At 38.0% G+C, this 23,736-nt stretch overlaps 2 protein-coding genes across 3 annotated transcripts in view; one reads left to right on the top strand and one right to left on the bottom strand.

The window, feature by feature from the left end:
* DLC1 (DLC1 Rho GTPase activating protein) overlaps window positions 1-18,930 on the bottom strand; it is a 515,132-nt gene extending 496,202 nt beyond the window's left edge. The window contains exon 1 of the mRNA XM_086380730.1: window positions 18,846-18,930. The gene's annotated coding sequence lies outside the window, so the exon portion shown is untranslated. The remainder of the gene's footprint in view (window positions 1-18,845) is intronic.
* The window catches only part of C27H8orf48 (chromosome 27 C8orf48 homolog), a 36,126-nt gene that overhangs the window by 8,166 nt on the left and 4,224 nt on the right, over window positions 1-23,736 (top strand). Inside the window, exon 2 of one of the 2 annotated variants that reach the window (XM_086380738.1) lies at window positions 5,863-6,117. The exons of the other annotated variant lie outside the window; for it this stretch is intronic. Within the exon in view, the coding sequence (XP_086236864.1) occupies window positions 5,863-5,866 (4 nt within the window). The 3' untranslated portion in view covers window positions 5,867-6,117. Of the gene's footprint in view, window positions 1-5,862; window positions 6,118-23,736 lie in introns of those variants that run through there. 2 annotated transcript variants of the gene reach the window in all.

Genomic DNA, 23,736 nt, shown 5'->3' with positions numbered 1-23,736 from the left:
GCAGTTGTTGGGCAGAATAAAGCTGTTGACTACATGAAATCCAGCTAATTTTGCTGATCCTTGAAGCCCATCCTTTGTCAAGGATGTCTGGATTAGGGAATTCAAAGTAGCAGCTCTCCGGAAAGCTCTATAACATGCAGTTTTGTCCATAAAGTGTACAAACTCCTACTCCTTTCACTCATTTGACTCCAAGGAGTCAAATGCCAAGGGCACAGAGAGAAGTTAACTCTCAACTGGCAAGGGTCTGAGGTCAGAGGAGGCCACCCTTTTTCCTACAGGTGGGGTACTCCAGAGGACCCCAACTTAGGTCCAGGCTGCAGCTAACACTTCTGCTTAGCAAGGAGGTCTCAATGGCTAGGCTGAGTTCATAGAAGGCTGCCCCACAGAAAGTAATGGAGCTGCAGAGGCTCGGGGACTGCGAGAGTGGATATGTATTTCTAGGGGACCAATAGGCAGTCTCCAGTAGCCACTCTAGTGGTATATAGTATGAGGCTCAGGAGGGCAGTTTCTCAAACCAGAAATCCACAAGCAACTTACAGTCATCACGGGTGGTGCAGAGGTTTCAGGAGCTATGAGAGGCCTTTGCTCCAGCTTCTGCAGTGAATGGTTCTCTGGGGGCAGGGAATGGGAACTAAGGGGAGAGCCTGCTGGACTGCCTCTCAGAAATTCCAGAGTCCTTTGTTGGAGGGGAGCGCCAATTCAAGATGGGACAAATTGTGAATAACAGCGTAAAAAAGCTTAATAAAACTTGTAAATGAAGAATATGTTGCCTCCAGATCCCCCAAAGGCCTAAAAGATACTGGGCTTGTTTAACATTGTGAGTGCAGAGAAGGTCAACTGCTGCTTCTTGACAGAGATGCCAGGGTCCTCAGGTTACCAAATACTTTCAGAAATTTCACCAGGGTTGTAGGGCTTTGTACTAAATGCAGGAATACCCTCCCACCCCAACCACCCCCATTTCTGAGCTCCCCTCCTCTCCCATGTGGCTCAGATGGTAAAGAGTCTGCCTGGGTTAGGAAGATCCCTTGGAGAAGGGAATGGCAACCCACTCCAGTATCCTTGCCTGGAGAATTCCAAGGACAGAGGAGCCTGGCAGGTTACAGTCCATGGGGTTGCAAAGAGTTGGACATGACTGAGTTATTAACACTCTCACTTTATTCTTCCTCATCTTCTCTCTCTCTCTCTCTTTTTTTTTTTTTCAGTTTTATCTTCCTACCTAAAAAGAGTTTTATTGTATTTCATGCAACTTAAAGTATCCACATCAAAGTCACCTAGAAAACATTTTTAATGCATTAAAAAATAAAATAAAAACTTGTGTGTATGTCTGTGTATGAAGGAGGTAGAGCAGATGGAAAAAAAATTCTAGTCTCGCAGGGTCCCTGGGAGAGAAAGTTTCGGAAAATAACACCCTATCCACTCTCTCTGGAGAATAACTTCATCTATCATACAAGAGACTATTTCTATAACCCATGGGAGTAATCACACAGAGCTCTAGGTCAACAGATTTTCCAAAAGTCAGGATGTGGCAATGCACACCCCAGAGAGATTTTCTCTCACAATGAAGTAAGTGTTGAGGGAAAAAAAATTCTGCAACCACTCTTCAAGACAACATCATAAATGTGATATTTAATATTTTCATTTCACAGTATTGGCCACACCAATAAAGTAATTACATATTTAGCCATATGTTGATTCTTTAGGGGAAAAGGAAGTAAGGCTGTGAGCAAGAATCTGTGCTATGCCCTCGCTTAGTTTCTGGTGGTTTGCTGACCATTTTTGATGCTCTTTAGCCTGTAGACACATCACCCCAGTCTTTGCCTTCATGCTCACACTACGTTCACCATGTATGTATATCTGTGTCCAAAATCTCCTTCTACGAAGGACACCGGTCGTTAGTATTTGGGCTCACTCCAATGACCTCACCTGATCACCTCTTTAAAGATTCTCCAAATAAAGTCACTTTCTGAGAGAATATGAGTTAGAACTTCAACATGTGCATTTGGAGAGAAACATACTCTAGCTATAACAGACAGAACACTAAAGCAGAAGAATGAAACGCCCAGAATTTCATCTCAGTGAACCTATTCTAGAATCTTAATTAAAGAGAGATGCTCAAGGTAACAATTTTCAACCATGGCTGCACGTTAGAATTATCTGAGAAGCTTTCAAAATATACCCATGCCTGGGCCCTCCTTCTGTATATTCTTATTTAAATGTTGCTGAGTGGAGATCTGGCAGTATTTTCATAAAATTTCCTAAGAGTATAATATACAGCTGCGTTTAGAGCAACTGTTTTGGGATGATAAAGCTTGAAGCAGGAAGACCAATTTGAAGGCTGTTTTGTTCATCAAGGAAAGAGATAACAAGGCTCTGAAACATGGCATCAGCACTGGAAAAGAGGAAGAAATAGATGTTTTGTAGAAACAGAAAGTAAATCAGCAGGACTTGATGACTCATTGAATTGGAGGGATCAAACCAGTCCATCCTAAAGGAAGTCAGTCTTGAATATTCATTGGAAGGACTGATGCAGAAGCTGAAACTCCAATACTTTGGCCACTTGATGCCAAGAGCTGACTCATTAGAAAAGACCCTGATGCTGAGAAAGATTGAAGGCAGGAGAAGGGGGAGACAGAGGATGAGATGGTTGGATGGCATCACCCACTCGATGGACATGAGTTTGAGCAAGCTCCAGGAGTTTGTGATGGACAGGGAAGCCTGACATGCTGTAATCCATGGGGTCTCAAAAGAGTCGGACACGACTGAGTGACTGAATTGAACTGAACTGAACTGGAGGGGACAGGTGCAGTAGGGAAGAGCAAAAGGTGACAGGTTAGTTCCCGTCAGGTGTATGCTGGTGTTGTCAGAAGATGTTATAAATTAAAGTTTGTTTTCTTTGGAGAAAGCGTGATAATTGAATTGAGGTCTTTTTTAGCAGTTAACTTGCTCTTTTTGAGATCACTGTAGATTGACATGAAGTTCTAAGAAATAATACAAAAAAAATCCCATATACCATTCACACAGTTTCTTTCTAGGGTAACAGCTTGCAAAGCTATAGTCCAACATCACAGCAAGATGTTGACACTGATGCAGTCGAGATACAGAACAATTCCATCAAACTGGGATATAATGAGCTTGAGGTGCCTATGGATAGTGATTACATGAGATTTGTTAAGGTGGGATGGTATAAGAAGTGCTCTTATCTGGTACTGATCACTCTAAAAGTACCAGAAATCTGCCAAAACTAAGATCAACCTACTTCAGTACCTCAAAGTAATAATATAGAATAAGGATTTTTTTTAAAACTTTGGATTTACATAATGAATATCTAGCAGTGACTTGGGAGTACACATAGGCAACCACTTCACCTATAGAACAAGATCTACTTGGGGAAATTCTTTAAACACAGCCATGCGTGCACATCCAGAGATGTGTGCACACATACTCCACAAGCATGTTTACACACAGGTGCAACTTCTATTAGAAGACACACAATTTTGTGAGTGACCACTTAGACAAACTCATATTCGAAGAGAGTGACGATTCTGCCTTTTAAAGGGTGTACTTTCATTTTAACTGCAGCAAAAAAAAAAAAAAGATTAAAAACAGCTGGAACATGTGTCTATTTTCACCTCCTCCATCTGCTGGAACTTTGTTTTTGGATATCACAGACATTTTCCAAACAAAACTCTGCTGAGCAAAATGATAAATGTGGAAGGGACATGTATGATTCCCTTTTTCTTTGAAGAGCTTTATAGAATAAAAAGTACTGGTGTGCTTTTCAAACATAAAACTAAAACTTTAAACATCGCAAATACAGTTTTCAGTGGGTGATATGACATTAATTTACATTTGAAATTGGGTGGTGTTGTCAACTTGAATGCTGGGTCTCTAACCAGTATTTATCTGGGAAGTAAAAATGAAGTCTTTTATTATATGTTGATATTTAGAAAACTGAAACAGTGTGCTAACCAGTCTTTCAAGTTTCTGTCAGTACTTTATCTTTTCCCTTTAATCTCCCCTCCAGAATTACTATTGCTAGGCCTTTGTCATGTCATGCTCCAATTACTATAATAATTTTCTCTCTTTCACTGAAGGCAGTATGCTTTTATACTAATACACCCTAAATAATAACTCAAAATTAATCTCTTAAAAACACTTTGGGTAACATCACTTCCACTGGGTATAGACTAAAATCACAAATCCTTGGCTTTTATTTTGTATGTCCTACTTCACTTTTCAGCAGGTATTGAGGCCTAGGTTTAAAAAGTCTTTGGTTCAAATTCTAGTTCTTCCAACTACAAGCACGTTTTGCAAAGAGTCCATTGTCCTAACCGAACTGATGCGTTTTGAGGGTGTGAAATAATGGCAGATCCAACAGATGGAAAATTGAAAAAAAGAAAAAGATTGCAGATAATAAAATGAATCAGCCTTGGTGACAAATTGATTGAAAAAGGGAAAATGGTATCAAGCATGATGTTTTCCTTAAGCTATAGTTTGTATTACCTAAGAGAGAGTCCAGGAAAGACAGGTTTGGCAGAATGAGGAGGAAATCATTATTTTGAATTTGGTGTATGACAACTAAGTGAATATATTTACTCCACAGCAGCTAAGAGCCAGAGAAAGAGAGGCAAAGATAAAAATTTTGGAGGCAGCAGAAAATTACAATCACCCTGTTCATCCAACACAAGACCATTAAATATAAATTCACTCCACTACAGAAAAAATACAGCCTAAGTGTATTGTGTATTTAAAACCCCCAATTTTACTGGATAATAATGCAATAAAATTAAAGTGTATTCCATAAAAATGACAGAGTATTAAACGAAAGTTCAAATAAAAATCTTGGTACCATTTACCTTGAACTTTTGGCTCAATATAAGATGATTCAGAAATTATGGCTACTTTACTATCTCAGCAGCTGTTTTCACAAAGACTAAAGATACAGACTTGGAATTCATGGTTAAGTGATATTTATTAGACTCGGAGAAGTATGGGGGCTGGGAGAGGTCATGGCTACCCTTTTGTTCCACATTTAGGGAAATTCCTTTATTCCGTGACCAAGCATACAGTTTCAAGATAACAGAGAAAGGAGAGGATCACCTGGCTAACAAGCTAGATCACCCCAGGGCAGTTGACCAGGTGACAGATGGAGTCAGATTGCCCTCACATTCCTATACGAGAAGATATTTTTCACAGTTCTGGACCATATCCACTCAACATAAAACAGAATCTGATAACAATTATGAGTTGCTAGTGCACAGTGAGAAGTCAAATACCAAAGCCAGTCCTTGCCAAGTTTTTCTTTGTATTTTAACCACATGATCCATATTCTTGATTACACTATCCTTCATCTGTCTAAACAACAGGCTGTTGTTAGTTTACGAAACTTAACCATTCTTAGCCCAGACAAGCTTCTTTAAATTTACAACAAATGGAGGTTTTTGGAGTTCATGTAATTACAGAAAAAGCTAATGGAAAAACAAAAAAGCAAAATCAAATCTTTGTAAGACTATTTGGGAAGGTCTAAAGGAACAACATTTGCTGTTGCAATAGTCAAGGGCAATGACTTTCCATTTCTGCTGGGAAAATTTTAGCAGATCTTCCCCTGTTAGGTAGATGACATGTGCAATCACATTCAGGTGTTTGTGACTTCTGTTGAGTTGATTTTCTGCTGTTCAGAAGCTCAGCTATTGGTTCACTGAGAAGCATTTTAAATTTGCATTTATCTTATTTTAGTGACCTTGAGAATCTTTTTTCATGTTGATCAGCTACTTCCGTGTTTCTTATCTTATGGCTTATTCTTTGTCTCTTTCCTACCCAGTTCTATATGAAATGTTCTTTTTTTTTTTTTTTTCCTCACAGATAAAAGGAGAGAGTGGATTATTGGTGATAAATAAATTTTGACTTGGACAAGTGAGATGGATGGTGGTGAAATACACTAACGTGAAGACAACTGAGGGAAGATTAGATTTATGAAGCAGGGAGAGAAAGCCAAGATTCCCTTTGACCTTGTGAAGTGTAGTGAGTGAACCTTTTCCATATTGTGGGAATTTAAAATCAGCAGTTGGAAATAAATACCTGGAGTTGGTGGGTAGAGTGCTCCTGCTCAGTCGCTCAGTCGTGTCTGACTCTTTCGTGACGCCAAGGACTGGAGCCTGCCAGGCTCCTCTGTCCACAGGATTTTCCAGGCAAGAATACTGGAGTGATTTACCATTTCCTACTCCAGGGGATCTTCCCGACCCAGCAATCGAACCTGCGTCTTCTGCATCTCCTGCATTGGCAGGCGGATTCTTACCACTGCGCCGCCTGGGAAGCCCCTAGAGATCAGATATTTCTTCATTGGTATATGGGCTTTAGAGGCTTAGAATTGGGTGAGGTCACCTAGGGAGCACCTGCTTATAAAGAAACATGCCAAGAAGGATGATGTCCCTGGGCAACCCAGCAGTCAGAAACCAGGGAAAGAGGATCAAGCAAGTCGAATGAAAAACAGTAGCTACATTGGGGCAAAAGATCTTATATTTATTGACTTTTTGAAATGACTTTAGAAGTTTTAAATTCAACTGTTCTGCCCATGACCCCTATTTTTTCTATTAGGATATTTGTGAATTATTGTTGAACTTTTTTCATGCACCAAAGACATGGACTCTTTGTTATATATAACAAAATGCTTAAATTCCATGCACCCCAGTTGTCTTTAATTTCATTTATCTTTTGATATCTCTGCTTTTTGTAGCCAAATCAATTGATTTTTTAGTGTACAAGATAATGCATTGCTTTTTTTTTCCTCGTCCAACCCAAGTTTACTAAACATGGACCAATATATTTCTTTCAGTTTTTATGAACTCTTAAAAAAAAAAAATCTCACTCTCTAATTCATCTGGAATGTATTTTGATAACTGAGCAGACACTTCTTGAAACTTTGGAGTGAACCTTGGGTAGTCAATCTTGCTGCCAAGGTTCTTCCCACTGAGAGGGTTTCCCTCAGTATCCTGAGTCCTAACTCTGCTGCTGCTGCTGCTAAGTCGCTTCAGTCGTGTCCGACTCTGTGCGACCCCATAGATGGCCTCCCACCAGGCTTCCCCGTCCCTGGGATTCTCCAGGCAAGAACACTGGAGTGGGTTGCCATTTCCTTCTCCAACGCATGAAAGTGAAAAGTGAAAGTGAAGTTGCTAAGCTGTGTCCGACTCTTCGCGACCCCATGGATTGCAGCCTACCAGGCTCCTCCGTCCATGGGATTTTCCAGGCAAGAGTACTGGAGTAGTCCTAACCCTAAGTAGGGCACTAAGAGCAGAGCTCAGCAGAAGACCTTACTCCCTGAGCCAACAAGTTCATTTTGGTACATATCTGTGAGCCTTACTACTTTTTAGTGACTAAGCAATGATTAATCTCTGTTAAACAAGTTTGGTCATGTTAGCTTTCCAACTATTCTATTTGAATCTGTTGCCTTGTAATTAATCCCAGAAATCTTATTGAGTCATGCTCTTTAAACAGGGTCCCACCCTTATGTCCTCCTCCCTTTTTTTCCTCCAAATATTCCAAGTTTGAGTGCTATTTCCTTTTTATTTCTTTTTAAGGGATTTAGCTTCAGTGTAGGAATAAGATATTACGATCTAAGGTAGCACGGCTGTTCACATTTCTTCTGACTCTGTACTGCAGTATTTCCCACTGCACCTCACCCAATTAGTGTCCCAGCTGCAAGGAATTTTTAATAAGCACCATCATCAGTCTTGTTAGCAACAGGCCAAGAGGAGGTGTTTTGGAGAGGGAGTCTGGCATCTCTAGTTCCATTGCCTCCATCCCTCGGGGTTACTTTTTTTTTTTTTTATCATCACACCTACTTTAGGAATATCAGAGAATTTAACTGCCTCAATTCAACTGGGAACATGTGGCAGCCATGAGTTCTATTCATCAGATATTGCCAGGTCTTCTTCTGGGTCCATGTGGAATTCTTTGCTCCCCTAAAACTAAGTGTTTCACCTGAGCTGGTCTGATCAGTGAGATGTTGAGTGGAGGTGATGCGTGTCACTCTGACGGAAGCCCTAAGGGTCAATTCACTGTTCACCAACCTGCCAGTTCTACAGAGTAGCTGTCCTGGCAGCCTGGGTGGGGACACCGCCCAGCATGAGACAGCAGCAGCCACAAGTTTTGACTGAGAAACAAACCCGAATTGTTTTAAATCTCTTTCCTTACCAGGTCATTTATTGTTACAATCTAACAGAGTGCCTCCTGACAGATACAGAATTGGTAATTTAAAGTAGGTTACTAGGACTGGGCTTCCCTGCTGGCTCAGCTGATAAAGAATCTGCCTACAATGCAGGAGACCTGGGTTCAATCCCTGGGTTGAGAAGATCCCCTGGAGAAGAGAAAGCCTACCCACTCCAGTATTCTGGCCTGGAGAATTCTATGAACAGTATGATCCATGGGGCAGCAAAGAGTTGGATAGGACTGAGCAACTTTCACTTTCACTGGGACTGGCCTGACTGGACACCATTCTGTGAAAGAAGACATTGATACTAGTCACATCCAGAAGTGATATAGTAAAAATTGATTAGGAAATCAGTTGTGCACACCCTGAGGGAAGGCTTTGGTGTGGGCAGACCTTCATCCTTGTGGTTGAGCTTATAACAGGTACCCTGCTGTACACCAGGGTGAAACCATCATATTGTGGCAAAGCGCAGGCCAAGCAATTGAGAGAAAATGTTCATGTAAAGATCTTCTCACCATATGAAAATGAAAATGCTAAAATAAACATAAAGCCTAAATATAAGGCCTCCTTGTTTAAACAAAAAACTTGCTGATCTTCTACTTACAGGCCCCTTATTGACCTTGCCTGGGACAGTGTAAGAGCTTTCTGCGTGGCCTAGTTGTATGTGTGTGTGTGTTAATTGCTCACTTGTGTCTGACTCTTTGTGACCCCTTGGACTGTAGCCCGCCAGGCTCCTCTGTCCATGGAATTTTCCAGGCAAGAAATACTGGAGTGGCTTGTCATTTCCTTCTACAGGGTAATCTTTCTGGCCCAGGGATCAAGCCTGGGTCTCCTGCATTCCAGGCAGATTCTTTACCATCTGAACCACCAGGGAAGGCCACCCATGTGACCTACTTGGGTCTGTGTTTAGTTTAGAGCAGTTTTCTACAGTTGTTGATTCTATAGAAGTTATTTTTATTTTTTAGCAACAAGCTATTTACTTATTCTTTCACTATCTATCCTAACATTTATGCCAGATTCTCCCAAATTACTTCCATTATTTGCCTGCATTCTGAGATATTTCACAAATTTATCATTTTTACATCAGTTCTTCACTTTTCTCTTTGGTATCTGCAGCCCTTGTTTTAATTGTGCAGATATCATTCTTTTTCTCTTAAAGCCAATTTCTTTACTTCTTATGTTGTTGTCTTTTCAAAACAATCTGCTGACCACTTTTAAGACATATACTTGCAATGTAGGGATTATTGCAGAAAGTTTTCAAGCAAGTTAAAAGCGTGTCACGCTACCCCATGGACTGTACAGGCCATGGAATTCTCCAGGCCAGAATACTGGAGTGGGGAGCCTTTCCCTTCTCCAGGGGATCTAACCCAGGTCTCCCGCATTGCAGGCAGATTCCCACCAGGAAGCCCAAGAATACTGGAGTGGGTAGTCTATCCCTTCTCCAGCAGATCTTCTCGACCCAGAGATCGAACCAGGGTCTCCTGCATTGCATGCAGATTCTTACCAGCTGAGCTACCAGGGAAGCCCTCAAAACAATCGGCTGACCACCTTCAAGATAAATACTTGCAATGTACGGATTGTTGCCGAAAGTTTTCAAGCAAGTTGAGTGATAACCTCATTTGGGGTTGTTTTTATTTTAAAGCTTCATACAATGCATGTTTAAGCCAATTTATTTCACCTTCCCTCTCAATCAATCTTATAGACTGTGGAATCTCCTCTAAGATTTGACAACTAATTGACTCTCACTCTTTGATTTCTATTTTACTGTGAGTTTCTATAGATTATTGTACAGTTGTCTTTATTCGCTTAGAAAAAAAAAATGGGATAGTCTGAATCACAGACACCATTTTTCTCTTCAGACATCTAGAGAATCTGACCGGAATGGCTAAAGGTCATTTATGAAGTGTAATCATGACTGTTTTACACAGTCACAAGCATTAAGATCACTGAGAAAGAAAGGATGGAGATGCTTCCTACCCTCCCAAATCAAAGGCACATTTAGTTACTTTCAAATTTTTTGGCTAATAAAAAATCACAAGCATGCTCCTTTTGAATGAGGGTAGTGTTCTAGATGTCAGGTGACAATTCTCCTGACTGTTCTATGATAAGTGTGTTTATTTTCATGAACGTACACTATCAAACCAACATTATGAGTACAACATCTTGGAATAATTAAAAAAAACAATTAGGTAAGCAGAAACAACATATCTTTCAGTATTCAAAAGTCATCTGTGTTTTTGGAATTTTGCCAAAGAGAAATTCATCAAAATAAGATGAGTTCTGAGTAAATATTAAAACTTATTTTTAATCTTAAAGTCTTCAAAGACATTTTACAATCATCAAAGAAGCAATTTAGGAAAAAGAAGTAAGCATGCACCAAATTTGTTGAAGAGCTATGGCTCTGAGTTAAAGGAAAAAAACCCGGGTGAAAGATATGCTGGTAACTACTAGAGATACATATTTAAACATAAACATACTCTCAAGTAGAGAAAGATTACTAATTGTGAAAATATGTATCATTAATACAGTGCCAAAAGTTGCCTCTGGTTTATTACACTAATATCTTTAAAAAGATCTTTAAATAGAAAGGCACATTTTTTCCCCTGTAGACCCACAAATGTTAAATCAACCTTAGTAAAATGGTTTCAATAAATTTTGTGGGAAATCTGTGATCATTGCACCTTATGGTGTTGGAGTTTTTATTTCTAAATATATCACTCAAAAATGATCTAGAAAAATGAGATAGTAAGAAATCCTCTTTTTATAAAGCAACCATTATATATGCATATGTCTTCTAAAACAGGGATCCCTGACCTCCAGGATCTAATTAATGTAAATGTAATGTTCTTGAATCATCCTGAAACCATCCTTCTATCCCCCTGGTCTGTGGAAAACTTGTCTTCCACAAAACCGGTTCCTGGTGCCAAAAATGTTGGAGACCACTATTTTAGAACTATATGTGATGAGCTTAACAAGTCCCTGAATTAGATAGTTTTTAGTATACCTATACCAAATGGTTTACTTTGGGTATGTTCTTTTGAGATGAAAATGATTTAATTCTATTTAATCATGGAGAAAGTGAAAAGGATGAATAAATGGATTCCAATAGTGTCACATCTTCATCTTATAGTCATTTACCTGTGGCTGCCTCAGCACAAAAAACATAAGGAATCTCTCAAACGTGGCTTCTGATTTCATGATTGCTTTGTCTTCTGGAAGTAGCTGGATGGTGAGATTGGAGACAGTTGGAGGATCGAAGGGTGGCCTTCTTGGCAAAGCCCTCCAGCTCTTTATGGCTCATAAACCTGGAAGCAACAGCCTTCAGCCTCAAGTGTGTCTTATTTCAGGTTCTGCCACAGAGGATCTGTGGAAATTTCCTAACCCTCTTCACACATTCTGATAATCAGATTTCTAGAGCACTTTCTCTAAATGTACTTGATATCTTTATGGAAAAGCTAGTGCTTGGACTGCTTAGGAAGTTCACCGAAGAGCAGAATCTGGGTGTTCAAGGGTACTTGCATTTTGAATGAGAGCCTATGATCTGAGGAAGGAGGCAGAGAGAGAACAGGGAAGCTCACTGGGTTACATATGGATACATATTTTCCAATGAAGTTTTTACTTTCTTTGTAAATTTTCCAAGGATCCTCAAGGTTTTCCTTCCAAAACCTTGGCTTCACAGAACTGACAATAATCACATGTAACACTTCACATAAACCACAGTTTTGCTAAGAAGTTAGACCTCAGGAAAGCTTTCTTATCAAACACTTGTCATAGGCAAATCCTGAAAAAGGCAATTATTTTAGAATGGTAATTGTTCTATCCTGCTAAATGCCTGTGCACCCAGTGCAGGGGTAGTGGGGTGTAGACCAGTACTCCAAACTGTAAATGCTACATGCATACTCTCTTATTCTTCAGTGTTCAGTTGTTTGAAGGAGAGATTAAAACAGTGGTGCCATCTTGTTCTTCATAAAAAGTCCAACAAGAGCAAGAAAAATTTAGATTTTTTCATCTGACTATACCACTTGAACTTTCCTTGGCCGGATATCAATAGTATTACTTTTACACTACTGGAGCCAAAAGTTCTGATCACATTTATTGATATTATTTAACATTCTGAATCAGATTATCCACATTTAATTTGGAAAAAAAAGTCAGCTGAAAGATGGATGCATTTCCAGCTTATATCTCAAGCTTTTATTATAGCTGACATTGGACCATTTTCAAACTAGAGAAATGACATAAAAAGTGACTGGGCCATCTGCTTTGCTTCTCCCATGTCTCATGCCAATTAATCATCCAATCTTTGTCGAGACTGCTAATTTTAGCCACTTGAATGAGTTTTAATACCATGTTAAAACTAGTAAAAAATTTGAACACCATCCGCATTTATCAGGCTATCCTTCTCAGCCTATTGATAAATTTAGATATTTTGCTCTTTTTAGTTAAAATAAGCAAATTTTATTTAAGGTATCTACACTAGGATAAAGGTCGTAGTGTGTATGTGTGTGTGCACACGAGTGTGTGTGTGTGATGGAGGATAAAATCATTAATAGAATTACAGTGTACACAAACATAAGAGGCATTGACCAGGCTATAGCAAATGATATTATGATATATGAAATGTGTGTGTATGTATACAGATATATATTTAGTGAAGATATGCTTATTCAAAGTCAACATCATGCTCTCTTGCAGATCACCACTGAAAATACATTTCATAACTGCATAGAATGACTAAGTTAAAAAAAAACTTGTAGACATATTCTCATCTATTTTTAATTTGAATTACTCTATCCAAGATTTGGAATTACATCATATATAGAATAAGAGAGCCACCAGACAACTAAATTTAGCCCCTTTTGTGAGGAATGCAGACTTGAATAAATTATTGTGAGCTAAGAAAATTTATATTAAAAAAAAAGAAAAGTGTTATCAAGAGTCTGATTACTAGTTTTTCTTTGGCACTAGTAATGTTTTCTTTTTTGTCTTAAAAAAAAAAATCCCTCTAGGTGTCGATTTTCTCATCCAATTGAGAAGCTTATTTTCTAGAGTATTTGTATTAACAGGTGATTTTAAAAATGTTTTTAAATAAATAAATTTATTAATTTAAAAGCATTTTTTAAATCTCCTGTTAATTTTGACTGTGCTGGTCTTTGTTGCTGCAGAGGCTTTTCTCTCATTGTAGAGAGTAAGGGCTACTCTTTAGTTGTAGCCCATGGACTTCTCATTGCAATGGCTTCTATTATTGTTGTGGACCATGAGCTCTAGGGCTCAGATTCAATAGTTGTGGAGCATGGGCTTAGTTTCTCCGAGGCATGTGGGATCTTCCTGGACCAGGGATTGAACCCGTGTCTACCACGTTGGCAGGTGGATTCTTAACCACTAAATCACCAGGGAAACCATGGTGAAATTGTAGTCTGATTTTATTTTCTTTTTAATACCTTTCTGAATTTTTTTGACATTTTAATAATTCGAATTTTACTTAAAAATCTTAACTGTTGGGCTTCCCTGGTGGCTCAGTGGTAAAGAATCCTCCTGCCAGTGCAGGAGACTCCGGTTCGATCCCTGGGTCAGGAAGATCCCTTGGAGGACGCCATGGTGACCCACTCCAGTATTCTGGCCTGGAGAATCTCATGGACGGAGGAGGCTGGTGGGCTACAGTCCATAGGGTTGCAAAGAGTCAGGATTGAGGCAACTTAGCACAAACACACAGTGTTTAGTGCCTGCTGCTGATTCAAGCCCTTTCAGGGCTTGCTCTACACTGAGCAGGCTGCGGGGAAATGGGACTGCCGAGCCCAGAGTGGATCTGCTTTGGTCAGTTTCATTATTTACATACCCAACAAATATTTTCTTTGAAGAGTTTCTTGACTGAATAAAATATAAGAGTGACTGCCAAATGCTTCCTAAGATCCCTTTTAGAAATAATCTGCTATTTTCACATTCTTTTATAAGCCTAAAAGTATGATAAAATTTCCCTAGTTATCTTTATTTTGTTTCAGTTTACAAGCTGATATGAACATATTTGCATTTGCATGCACTGGATTTTTCTTTAAATGACTCAATGCTAAATTTATTACCATTGTATTACTTTTATTACTTTGCTTTAATTAATCAGTATTAGATAAGTCAATTTACACAATGGCCTTAGTATATAACAAATCAGCCCGAAGTCAGTTCCCTAGTGTATGCTGTTATGTTAACATTGCCTCATTCCATGAATGAGCTAAAAGTTTGAAAAACAATTAGGAAATATTTTGCCATTTGGAATGTTATCATTGCAAAACTATTATTTCATTTTTCAAATAAGAAAATATGAGATTCTGTATAAAACATAAATGTAAAAGTTATCTACGTCTGTAGTTATACTCTAAAAAATTATAGCCTTCATTGCTTCTATAACTGAACAAGAACTGAAAATAAATTGAACATTTAACTTGAATACAAAAAAATAGGGCAAACAGAAGTAGCAGAAGAAAATTAAATGAAACAGATGAAACCTGAAAATTGTGAATTAGAAAGAAAACAAGTATACTGATTGAAAAAGTCTGCTTCTATGGCAAGAGCAATAATAAAAATACCCTTCTCATGTGTGATTTAGACAAAAGGAAAAATATATATATATGCCATTAGAAATTATAAAGTAGATATACTCACAATAGTGGGAGCAATTAAAGAATTATAAAGATCATTATGTTAACTTCATGTTGCTGATTTTGCACATTCAATAAAATGAGTAGTGTTATAGAACAATAATAAATAACTCAAAGTGACTTGAATAGAAGAAAAAAACTTGTACAAAATCAAAATCTATGAGTGGGAAAATTTTTGTTTATTGTTAAAATAGAACTAGGGGAAGGTGGATTTTTTTTTTCTGCTTTTTTAATTAGTCAAAATAGTCTTATGACAGAAGAATGAAAAGTCTTACTTTTATAATGATTTTATTACCAAATACTGATGAAGAAGGCAGAAATAAAAGATTAACCAAGAACATAAACATCTAGGAATAAACTACAAAACCTGTGGAATCATTCTCTCAGAGAATTATGAAACATTATTAAAAGACTAACAAATATCTAAATAAGTGGACACAGATACCAAATACAGAGATTAGAAGACTCAAAACTTAAATATCAATTCTAGCCATGTTTAATACATAAATTTAATACAAATTAAAATCTCTCTCTTTTGGTAGAAATTGACAAAGTAATTTTAAATTGGGAGATGCAAAGTTTCTTAAATACCCAAGATAATTCTGAAGAAAGAAAAAACATTAGAAAAATCTTATCTAATAAGTAAAATGTACAGTTGAGAAAGGAAAGTGAATCTCTAACTATGTATGTATCAGTTTGCATGACCTATGAGCATATTGGACAATCTGATTCAAGTTTAACATCCTCAATTGGTTCTCTATTCTCCACTGAAAGTCACTCAGTCATGTTCAACTTTTTGTGACCCCATGGACTATACAGTCCATGGAATTCTCCGGGACAGAATACTGGAGTAAGTAGCCATTCCCTTATCCAGGGGATCTTCCCAACTCAGGTGTCGAACCCAGGTCTCCCACATTGCAAGTGGATTCTTTACCAGCTGAGCCACCAGGCAAGTCCAGGAACACTGGAGTGGGTAGTCTATCCCTTCTCCAGTGGATCTTCCTGACCTGGGAATTGAACCAGGGTTTCCTGCATTGCAGGCAGATTCTGTACCAGCTGAGCTACCAGGGAAGCCCATTCTCCACCGAGCCTTGCCCAAATCAGAAGCACTACCTGATGTTATTATTTGGAGAAGCTGACACAGATGGCAGTACCAGAACTTTAAGTCTGAAAAATCAATAGAAAGTATGCTTTTCTTCTAGAAGTTGTGCTAGCTGTTCAGACTATTTGGGATCCCACTTTATATAATTCTCAATTATTTTTTAATGGATTTGTATTGAATTAAGTGTGCTGTTAGGAGACATACCTGTGTCTCTGATAATCTCTCATCTAATTTATAAAGTCTCTTAGGTCATGGGTTGTAAAAAATTCCGTGATTGAAACCTAGTAAGAAGAAATGAATAAAAGAATTCCTTGGGGAAATGAAGACCTAAAGTAATTAAAATATTCCAATGAGGCTCAGTAGTCAACATTCCCTCTCAGATACATACATTGTTCTTCCTATTATCTCAACTCCAGAAAATTAACTACAACTGGAGGGTCCAAGGGAGTTTTAAAATAAAACTCAACATCAAAGAAATTTTGCATTTTCTGTCAAATACTAGCATAACCCTCAAGCAATCATCTTCACTCAAATAAGAAAGTGGAATAGACATAGTTAACATGAAGGCAAAGCAGCAGTATAAATATATACCATAGTATTCTTGGACATGATTACTTTTATTCCTAATAGAGATTTTTAATTTTTATGCCTTTCCTAATTACAGGTTATTTAAATGTTTCTTTTTTTATTTAAACTTATTTTAACATAAAATATTGACATTGTGATAAACAGCATCTGAAATTAAGTTTGTTCTCATTAATTTTATTTCCATATTGTGCACATAAATAGCTACAAGCATCAACAGATCAAGGGCCTTTATTTGTGTGATCATGGTACAGTAATGTTTTAAAGAAGATAGCTTATTTTTAAAACAAGCTTTCTGATATAAACGTGAAATTATATGTTGTCTAAAAATTACTTCTACATAACAAGGGAACTAAGACAAATAGAAGGACTATATATGAAACAAGAATGGCCATATGTGTTGATTGTTAATGCTTGGTCCTAGGGACCTAGAAATTCATTACCCTGCTCTGTTTTTACATATGTCTAAAATTCTTCATAGATTTCTTTTTAAAGTTAGGGCAAAATAAGGGCATTTCCAGGCTATTGAACAAACTAAACTATTCAAATTCCTGTATTTCCAAAATTAAGCTATAAAATTTCCAATTGTGAAGGTTCTAGGGAAGAACTGTATTTTCCCTCTTATTTTTAAAATTTGTTTAGATAAAAGCATCTGTAGCTAATATAATGTTTTATCTGCCATCAGACCACTTCCACATGTACTAATAATGTAACTGAATTTTAAGAGGTTTGCTAGGTTGAGGACTTATTTTAAGGTATCAGAAATTAAGATTTCTTAAGGTTTGTAGGTGGCAGTACATTAGATAATACAGCTGTTAATATAAAGTGAACATGCTAAATTTTAAGATAATTAAAGATAATGAGTAAATTAAAGCATTCAAAGAATGAGCAATTTTAACAAAATTAAAAACAGATTTCTTATTCTGAAAACTCTGTAATAAGAAATATGAAAAACATGCAGGCTAATACTTGCAGTGATTTTTTCTTGCGCATTAAAGATGCTATTGGAAATATGAACTTGATTTTTCTCATTAGGATGCTGACTTTAACTGTCACCCATCTCTATTTCAATGTAATGTTTCTAACATCATTCATTGGTTTATAACAGTCCTGGCAATATTAAAACAGAAATTAATATATACAGTTCACTGATCTAGACAAAGTTTTATTGATGAGAATCAGAAGTTTTCTTCTTTAAACAGAAGAGAGATTATTGAATCAACAGAGAGGTAACAGAATCATATCAGGAATTTATAAGATTAATTTGTAGTAATATTATCTTCCTGCAAATTAAAATGGACAATGTACTCAACATAAGTTAAAAAAAAATGCATAGTAAGTTTTAATTACTTATGCTGAAAGGTCCTACACTCTACATTATATTGACTATTTAAATCTTCCCAGTCTAAATGTTCAGGACCTTTGCCCTGTTAGAAAAAAAACAAGTGAGTAAATGCAAGTGATTTTAAATTAAGGAGACTGTGCAATTACTTTAGGGAAGAGAAAATTAGCTTATCCATTAGCATTATAGGTTGCTGTAAGGGAAAAACAGGCTGTCTGTTCATTCTATTAACTCTCAACCTCAAGGCAACCAATCATTTCATTAGTAACATTGTTGATTAAGCAGCTCTGAATTAAAAAAAAAAGCTATGTCTTTAGACAATAACACCTTTGCACTATGTTTCTCTAGAATTGCTTTGATCTATTTGGTACATCAGTCAATTGTCAGAAGAGGCAAGTGTTTTATCTAACAGACCTTGATCAATTTTATGAAAAAGTTTATGATAAAAAGAACACTGTAAAATTTATTTTTCTAGTCAAAATAACTTTAAACATAGATGAACATTATTTCAAAGCACAATGTTCAATCTGTATTGAAGTTATTCAATAAAGTAACAGATGAAAGTGTAAATCCTGAATAGTATCATCTGCTTTAAACAAAACAAACGTTTTCACTTTGAACTTTGTAGAGGAAATCATTTTTCCAAACAATTACATGACATACCACTGCAATTATCACTTACTGTTAAAAATTCATACTTCCACGAGAAAATATTTTACATTTTTAGATGAATATAATTTCCATCAATGCCAGAAAGTGACACCAAGCGAGCATCTTATGTTTTTTTGTTTAAGTATATATAACCTTAGGCATTTTTCTCTTCTTATAAAACTTCATTTCATGAGCAACGTATTATGATTGTGTTTTCAGAAACACTTCAACATGCAAACGGCTTACATAATGATGCACATATATTGTTATATATGATATTAAATATAAAAGGAAGAGTAAGAATTTTACCTGGTTAATCACCTGTGTTGGTCTCTCTGAAGCTGGCTAGAACAGATGGATTCCCAGGCGATGTCTTGTCGGATGATCCTGACTGAGGGTGGCCGCAGTTTGAAGGGGTGGGACTTGTCTTCAGCAATGAATTCCCAAGGGACTGCTTCCAATCAGGGAATGCTGTCGCAGACAATGAAACCATTCTCCATTTGTTGACCCTAGTTTTGTAAGTACGATCTGCTGTGGGTGTATTCAAGCATCAGTGGAGGGACTGACATATATTTCACTGAAGTTTATAGCATGCAGGATATTTTGAAATAAGGATTACATGAAAATGAGACCGATCTGTCATTTCTTGGAAGTTTTTCCACTGTGTATTAATTTCTTCTAATTTCCCCCCTGTTGAGACATAAAGCATAAAAAGGCTTAACTCCAAGCAGTATAATCTCTCACTTAATGATACTGGGAAGCCCTCTGAAACAAAGCTGGTGGCAGGATACACACCGTCTCTGCCCATGAAAATTTGAATGATGGGTGGGGAGTGGAATCTCCCTATTTTTTGGAGCCTCCTTATTCAATTCTGGAGCAGGAAATGGCAACCCACTCCAGTATTCTTGCCTAGGAAATCCAATGGACAGAGGAGTCTGGTGAGCTAGTCTGTGGGGTCGTAAAGAGTCAGACACGACTGAACGATTAATACACTTACCCAGTTCAGGATGGTATTAACCTGTTAGACATCTCTACATCTGATGGTTATTTATGGATAATATTGTCACCATAATTGTATACAGTCATACATTTAATTTCTGCATTGCAGATAGCTTTATTTGACTATCAGTCTGAGAGATGCATTTTCTGGAAGTATTGTGTAGTCTTTCTAGTTTGTTTTGACACTTCTGTCAGTTCCTTTAAGTATATATCTAGACTCCAACAACTCCCACCACTTTGACCTCTCCTGCCCTGGCAGAGCTGACCGGGAGCTCTCTTTCTAACTAGCTCGTCTTTTGCTACACCTAAGTCCCACAGTCTATTCTCCATACAACAGCCTGGCTGATCTTGTAAAAACCTGTCAGATCATGTCATTTTCCTGCTTCTCCTATAAGGTCCTACTCATAATAAGTGATCTTGAAATTCTTTGGTATCTTCCAACCTGATTCAGAATAAAATAAAAATTCTTAGTGATAGTCTGCTGTAGCCTGGCCCCTCACCCCAGCCCTGTGACCTCCCTTCACACTCTCACACCTTCTCTTGCACTGCCTCGCTTGCTCCCTGAACTCTAGGCACCCACGCCTTCCCGCCCTTCCGCAAAAGTGTCAAGGGCACTCCTGCCTCAGGAACTTGGATGTGCTGATCACTCTCCTGGGATACTCTGCTCCACATGGTTTTCTCTGCTTTTAATTTTCAGTTCAAATGTCAGTTTAACTAAGGGATCCTCCTTAACTGCCTGTGAAAATAGCAAGTACACCTTCATCACACTCTCCTGACCTTGTTTTCTTTCTTTCGTCATAGCATTTAGTTATTTATATGTTTTTGTTTATGAGTTATCTCATCCAAAAGAATATAAACTCCCAGAGAAAGGGGACTTTGATTTATCTTAGCATTGAATAAAGCTTTGCAGAATAGGTACTGAATAAATGCTTTTAAATGAATGAGTGATTAAGCTTTGCTTTTTCTTCCCCATTTTATAGAGTATTCTATCCAATACAATGTAATAGAATAAATGAAATATCAGTCTATTCTAATGATAGCTTATGTTTACTGTGATAGTTATGACAGCATAACTATCTAATGTATCTTTAAATCTCAAAACCTGAGAACCCCTTAATGTTCATTGTGATTCATCTTCTGATACCAGGCTGGACTGCATTTTAGTCTGAAATTGAACCTACGGACAGTTTTTTTCCTGATGTTCTTTTATATCTGCTCAATTGGCTTAATTACCTTTATTATAAGAAAATCTTTTCTGCATAAAAACTGGTTTCTTTCCACAAATAATCTCTCAGAAGATTCTGAATGCTCTTAATAGACTTTTTTCTACCTTAAAATATGTGAAGCTTCTTTGAGGCATTAATTTACTATAGGTCTTAATTTATTCTTTCACAGTGAAAATTTATTTCCATATTCATTTTAGCAAAATCTGTACATCTGTATTAAAACATCTATTTACTGGAGATTAAAACATGAAGTGTCAGTTTTGTGAAACAGCATACAAGTAAGGGTAGCTTTACCCTCCCTTAAGCGAGAATTAACTTTCACATTTTATCTCTGGTTTGCCCCAGTGGTTATTTCCAGACAATGTGAGGGAAAATGGTGCAACCAACATATGAATTTCAATTTGTGAAAGGCCTCTATCAATTTGTAACTGTTTTAAAGTTTCTGCCAGGTCATCGATTAAGATATAGGTAGTAATGTGAGAGAGCAAATGTGTTAGAACTCAGAGGATGTAGAATGCATAGGACTGGGTGGTTTCAGAATGGTTGGAATGTTAAGGTGTTTCATTAGTTTGGTTAATATATATATAGCAGTGTATTTGCTGTAGCTAAAAACTTGGTAAAGCAGTAGGAGACGGGACAACAGCAGAGCAGTCCTGGTCTGATGGCTTTAAAATAAAATGTTCCCACATATTTAAAAAAATGTTTATTTATTTATTTGGCTGTATCAGGTCTTGGCTGCAGCACGTGGTGTCATCATCATGTCATGGGGGATCCTTCCTTGTGTCACACAGACTCCCAGTTGTGGTGCTTGGGCTCAGTAGTTACAGTACTTGGGCTCAGTAGTTGCAGGGCTTGGTCTCAGCTGTTCTGCGGGTGTGTGGGATCTTAGTGCTGTGGCCAGTGATTGAACCCATGCCCCTTGCATTGCAAGGCAGTTTCTTAACCACTGGACTGTGAAGGAAGTCACCCAAATATTTTTCACTGGATAGTTCTTTTAGGATTTTACCAAGGACCATGTCTGTCTGTGTCTCTATTCTCTGTTTATCTACTTAACCTATTTAGCTATCTTTAGCCACGCATAAGGGAAGATGGGAGAAGGCAATGGCACCCCACTCCAGTACTCTTGCCTGGAAAATCCCATGGATGGAGGAGCCTGGTAAGCTGCACTCCATGGGGCTGCTGAGGGTCGGACACGACTGAGCGACTTCCCTTTCACTTTTTATTTTCATGCATTGGAGAAGGAAATGGCAACCCACTCCAGTGTTCTTGCCTGGAGAATCCCAGGGACGGGGGAGCCTGGTGGGCTGCCGTCTATGGAGTCTCACAGAGTCGGACACGACTGAAGCGACTTAGCAGCAGCAGTAGCAGAAGGGAAGATACTCAGAATATTTAACAACAGCCTTACCTGAGGCAATAACTAAATGGAATGAAATTGGGCCATAATCCTTGGAGTGGAGTCTCAGTGGCTCTTTACGTTGCTAAGCATCACTCTGATTTGTTGGGTTACAGAGACAGGGTCCCAGTGTAGGTGCTGAGTTCCATAAGGGTGTTCAGGACACTTGATACAGTGACCAACTAATGACCAGCTAGCTAATGACCAATTGGTTGGGAAATGTTTTGCTACTTAACAAGTGGTGAGATTTCTTTAATTATGTAATCTCTGCCTTTTAAAATTATACATGCACACAGAAAATAAATTTAAAGGATGGAGTAAAAATAAAAATTGTGGTATCTGTGCACAGTTACTAGTTAATTACTAACCACAATAAATTCTGAGAGCAAGGTTGCTTGTTAATGTTCAGTAGAGTTCAGTTCAGTCGCTCAGTCGTTTCCGACTCTTTGCGACCCCATGAAGGGCAACACGCCAGGCCTCCCTGTCCATCACCAACGCCCGGAGTCCACCCAAACCCATGCCCATTGTGTCGGTGATGCCATCCAGCCATCTCATCCTCTGTTGTCCCCTTCTCCTCCTGCCCTCAGTCTTCCCCAGCATCAGGGTCTTTTCAAATGAGTCAGCTCTTCGCATCAGGTGGCCAAGTATTGAAGTTTCAGCTTCAACATCAGTCCTTCCAATGAACACCCAGGACTGATCTCTTTTAGGATGGACTGGTTGGATCTCCTTGCAGTCCAATGGACTATCAAGAGTCTTCTCCAACACCACAGTTCAAAAGCATCAATTCTTCAGCACTCAGCTTTCTTTATAGTCCAACTCTCACATCCATACATGACCACTGAAAAATCCATAGCCTTGACTAGATGGACCTTTGTTGACAAAGTAATGTCTCTGCTTTTTAATATGCTATCTAGGTTGGTCATAACTTTCCTTCCAAGGAGTAAGCGTCTTTTAATTTCATGACTGCAATCACCATCTGCAGTGATTTTGGAGTGCAGAAAAATAAAGTCAGCCACTGTTTCCCCTGTTTCCCCATCTATTTCCCATGAAGTGATGGGACCAGATGCCATGATCTTCGTTTTCTGAATGTTGAGCTTTAAGCCAACTTTTTCACTCTTCTCTTTCACTTTCATCAAGAGGCTTTGAGTTCCTCTTCACTTTCTGCCATAAGGATGGTGTCATCTGTATATCTGAGGTTATTGATATTTCTCCTGGCAATCTTGATTCCAGCTTGCGTTTCCTCCAGCCCAGCGTTTCTCATGATGTATTCTGCATATAAGTTAAATAAGCAGGGTGACAATATACAGCCTTAATGTATTCCTTTTCCTATTTGGAACCAGTCTGTTGTTCCATGTCCAGTTCTAACTGTAGCTTCCTGACCTGCCTACAAGTTTCTCAAGAGGCAGGTCAGGTAGTCTGGTATTCCCATCTCTTTGAGAATTTTCCGCAGTTTATTGTGACCCACACAGTCAAAGGCTTTGGCATAGTCAATAAAGTAGAAATAGATGTTTTTCTGGAATTCTCTTGCTTTTTTGATGATCCAGCAGATGTTGGCAATTTGATCTCTGGTTCCTCTGCCTTA

This window comes from Bos grunniens, chromosome 27, assembly GCF_055505025.1.
Source record: "Bos grunniens cultivar Pamir isolate PY7600 chromosome 27, Bosgru_T2T1.0, whole genome shotgun sequence".
Lineage (NCBI taxonomy): Eukaryota > Metazoa > Chordata > Mammalia > Artiodactyla > Bovidae > Bos > Bos grunniens.
Note: the sequence above shows the minus strand (reverse complement) of the source record. Positions and strands in the feature narration are given on the sequence as shown.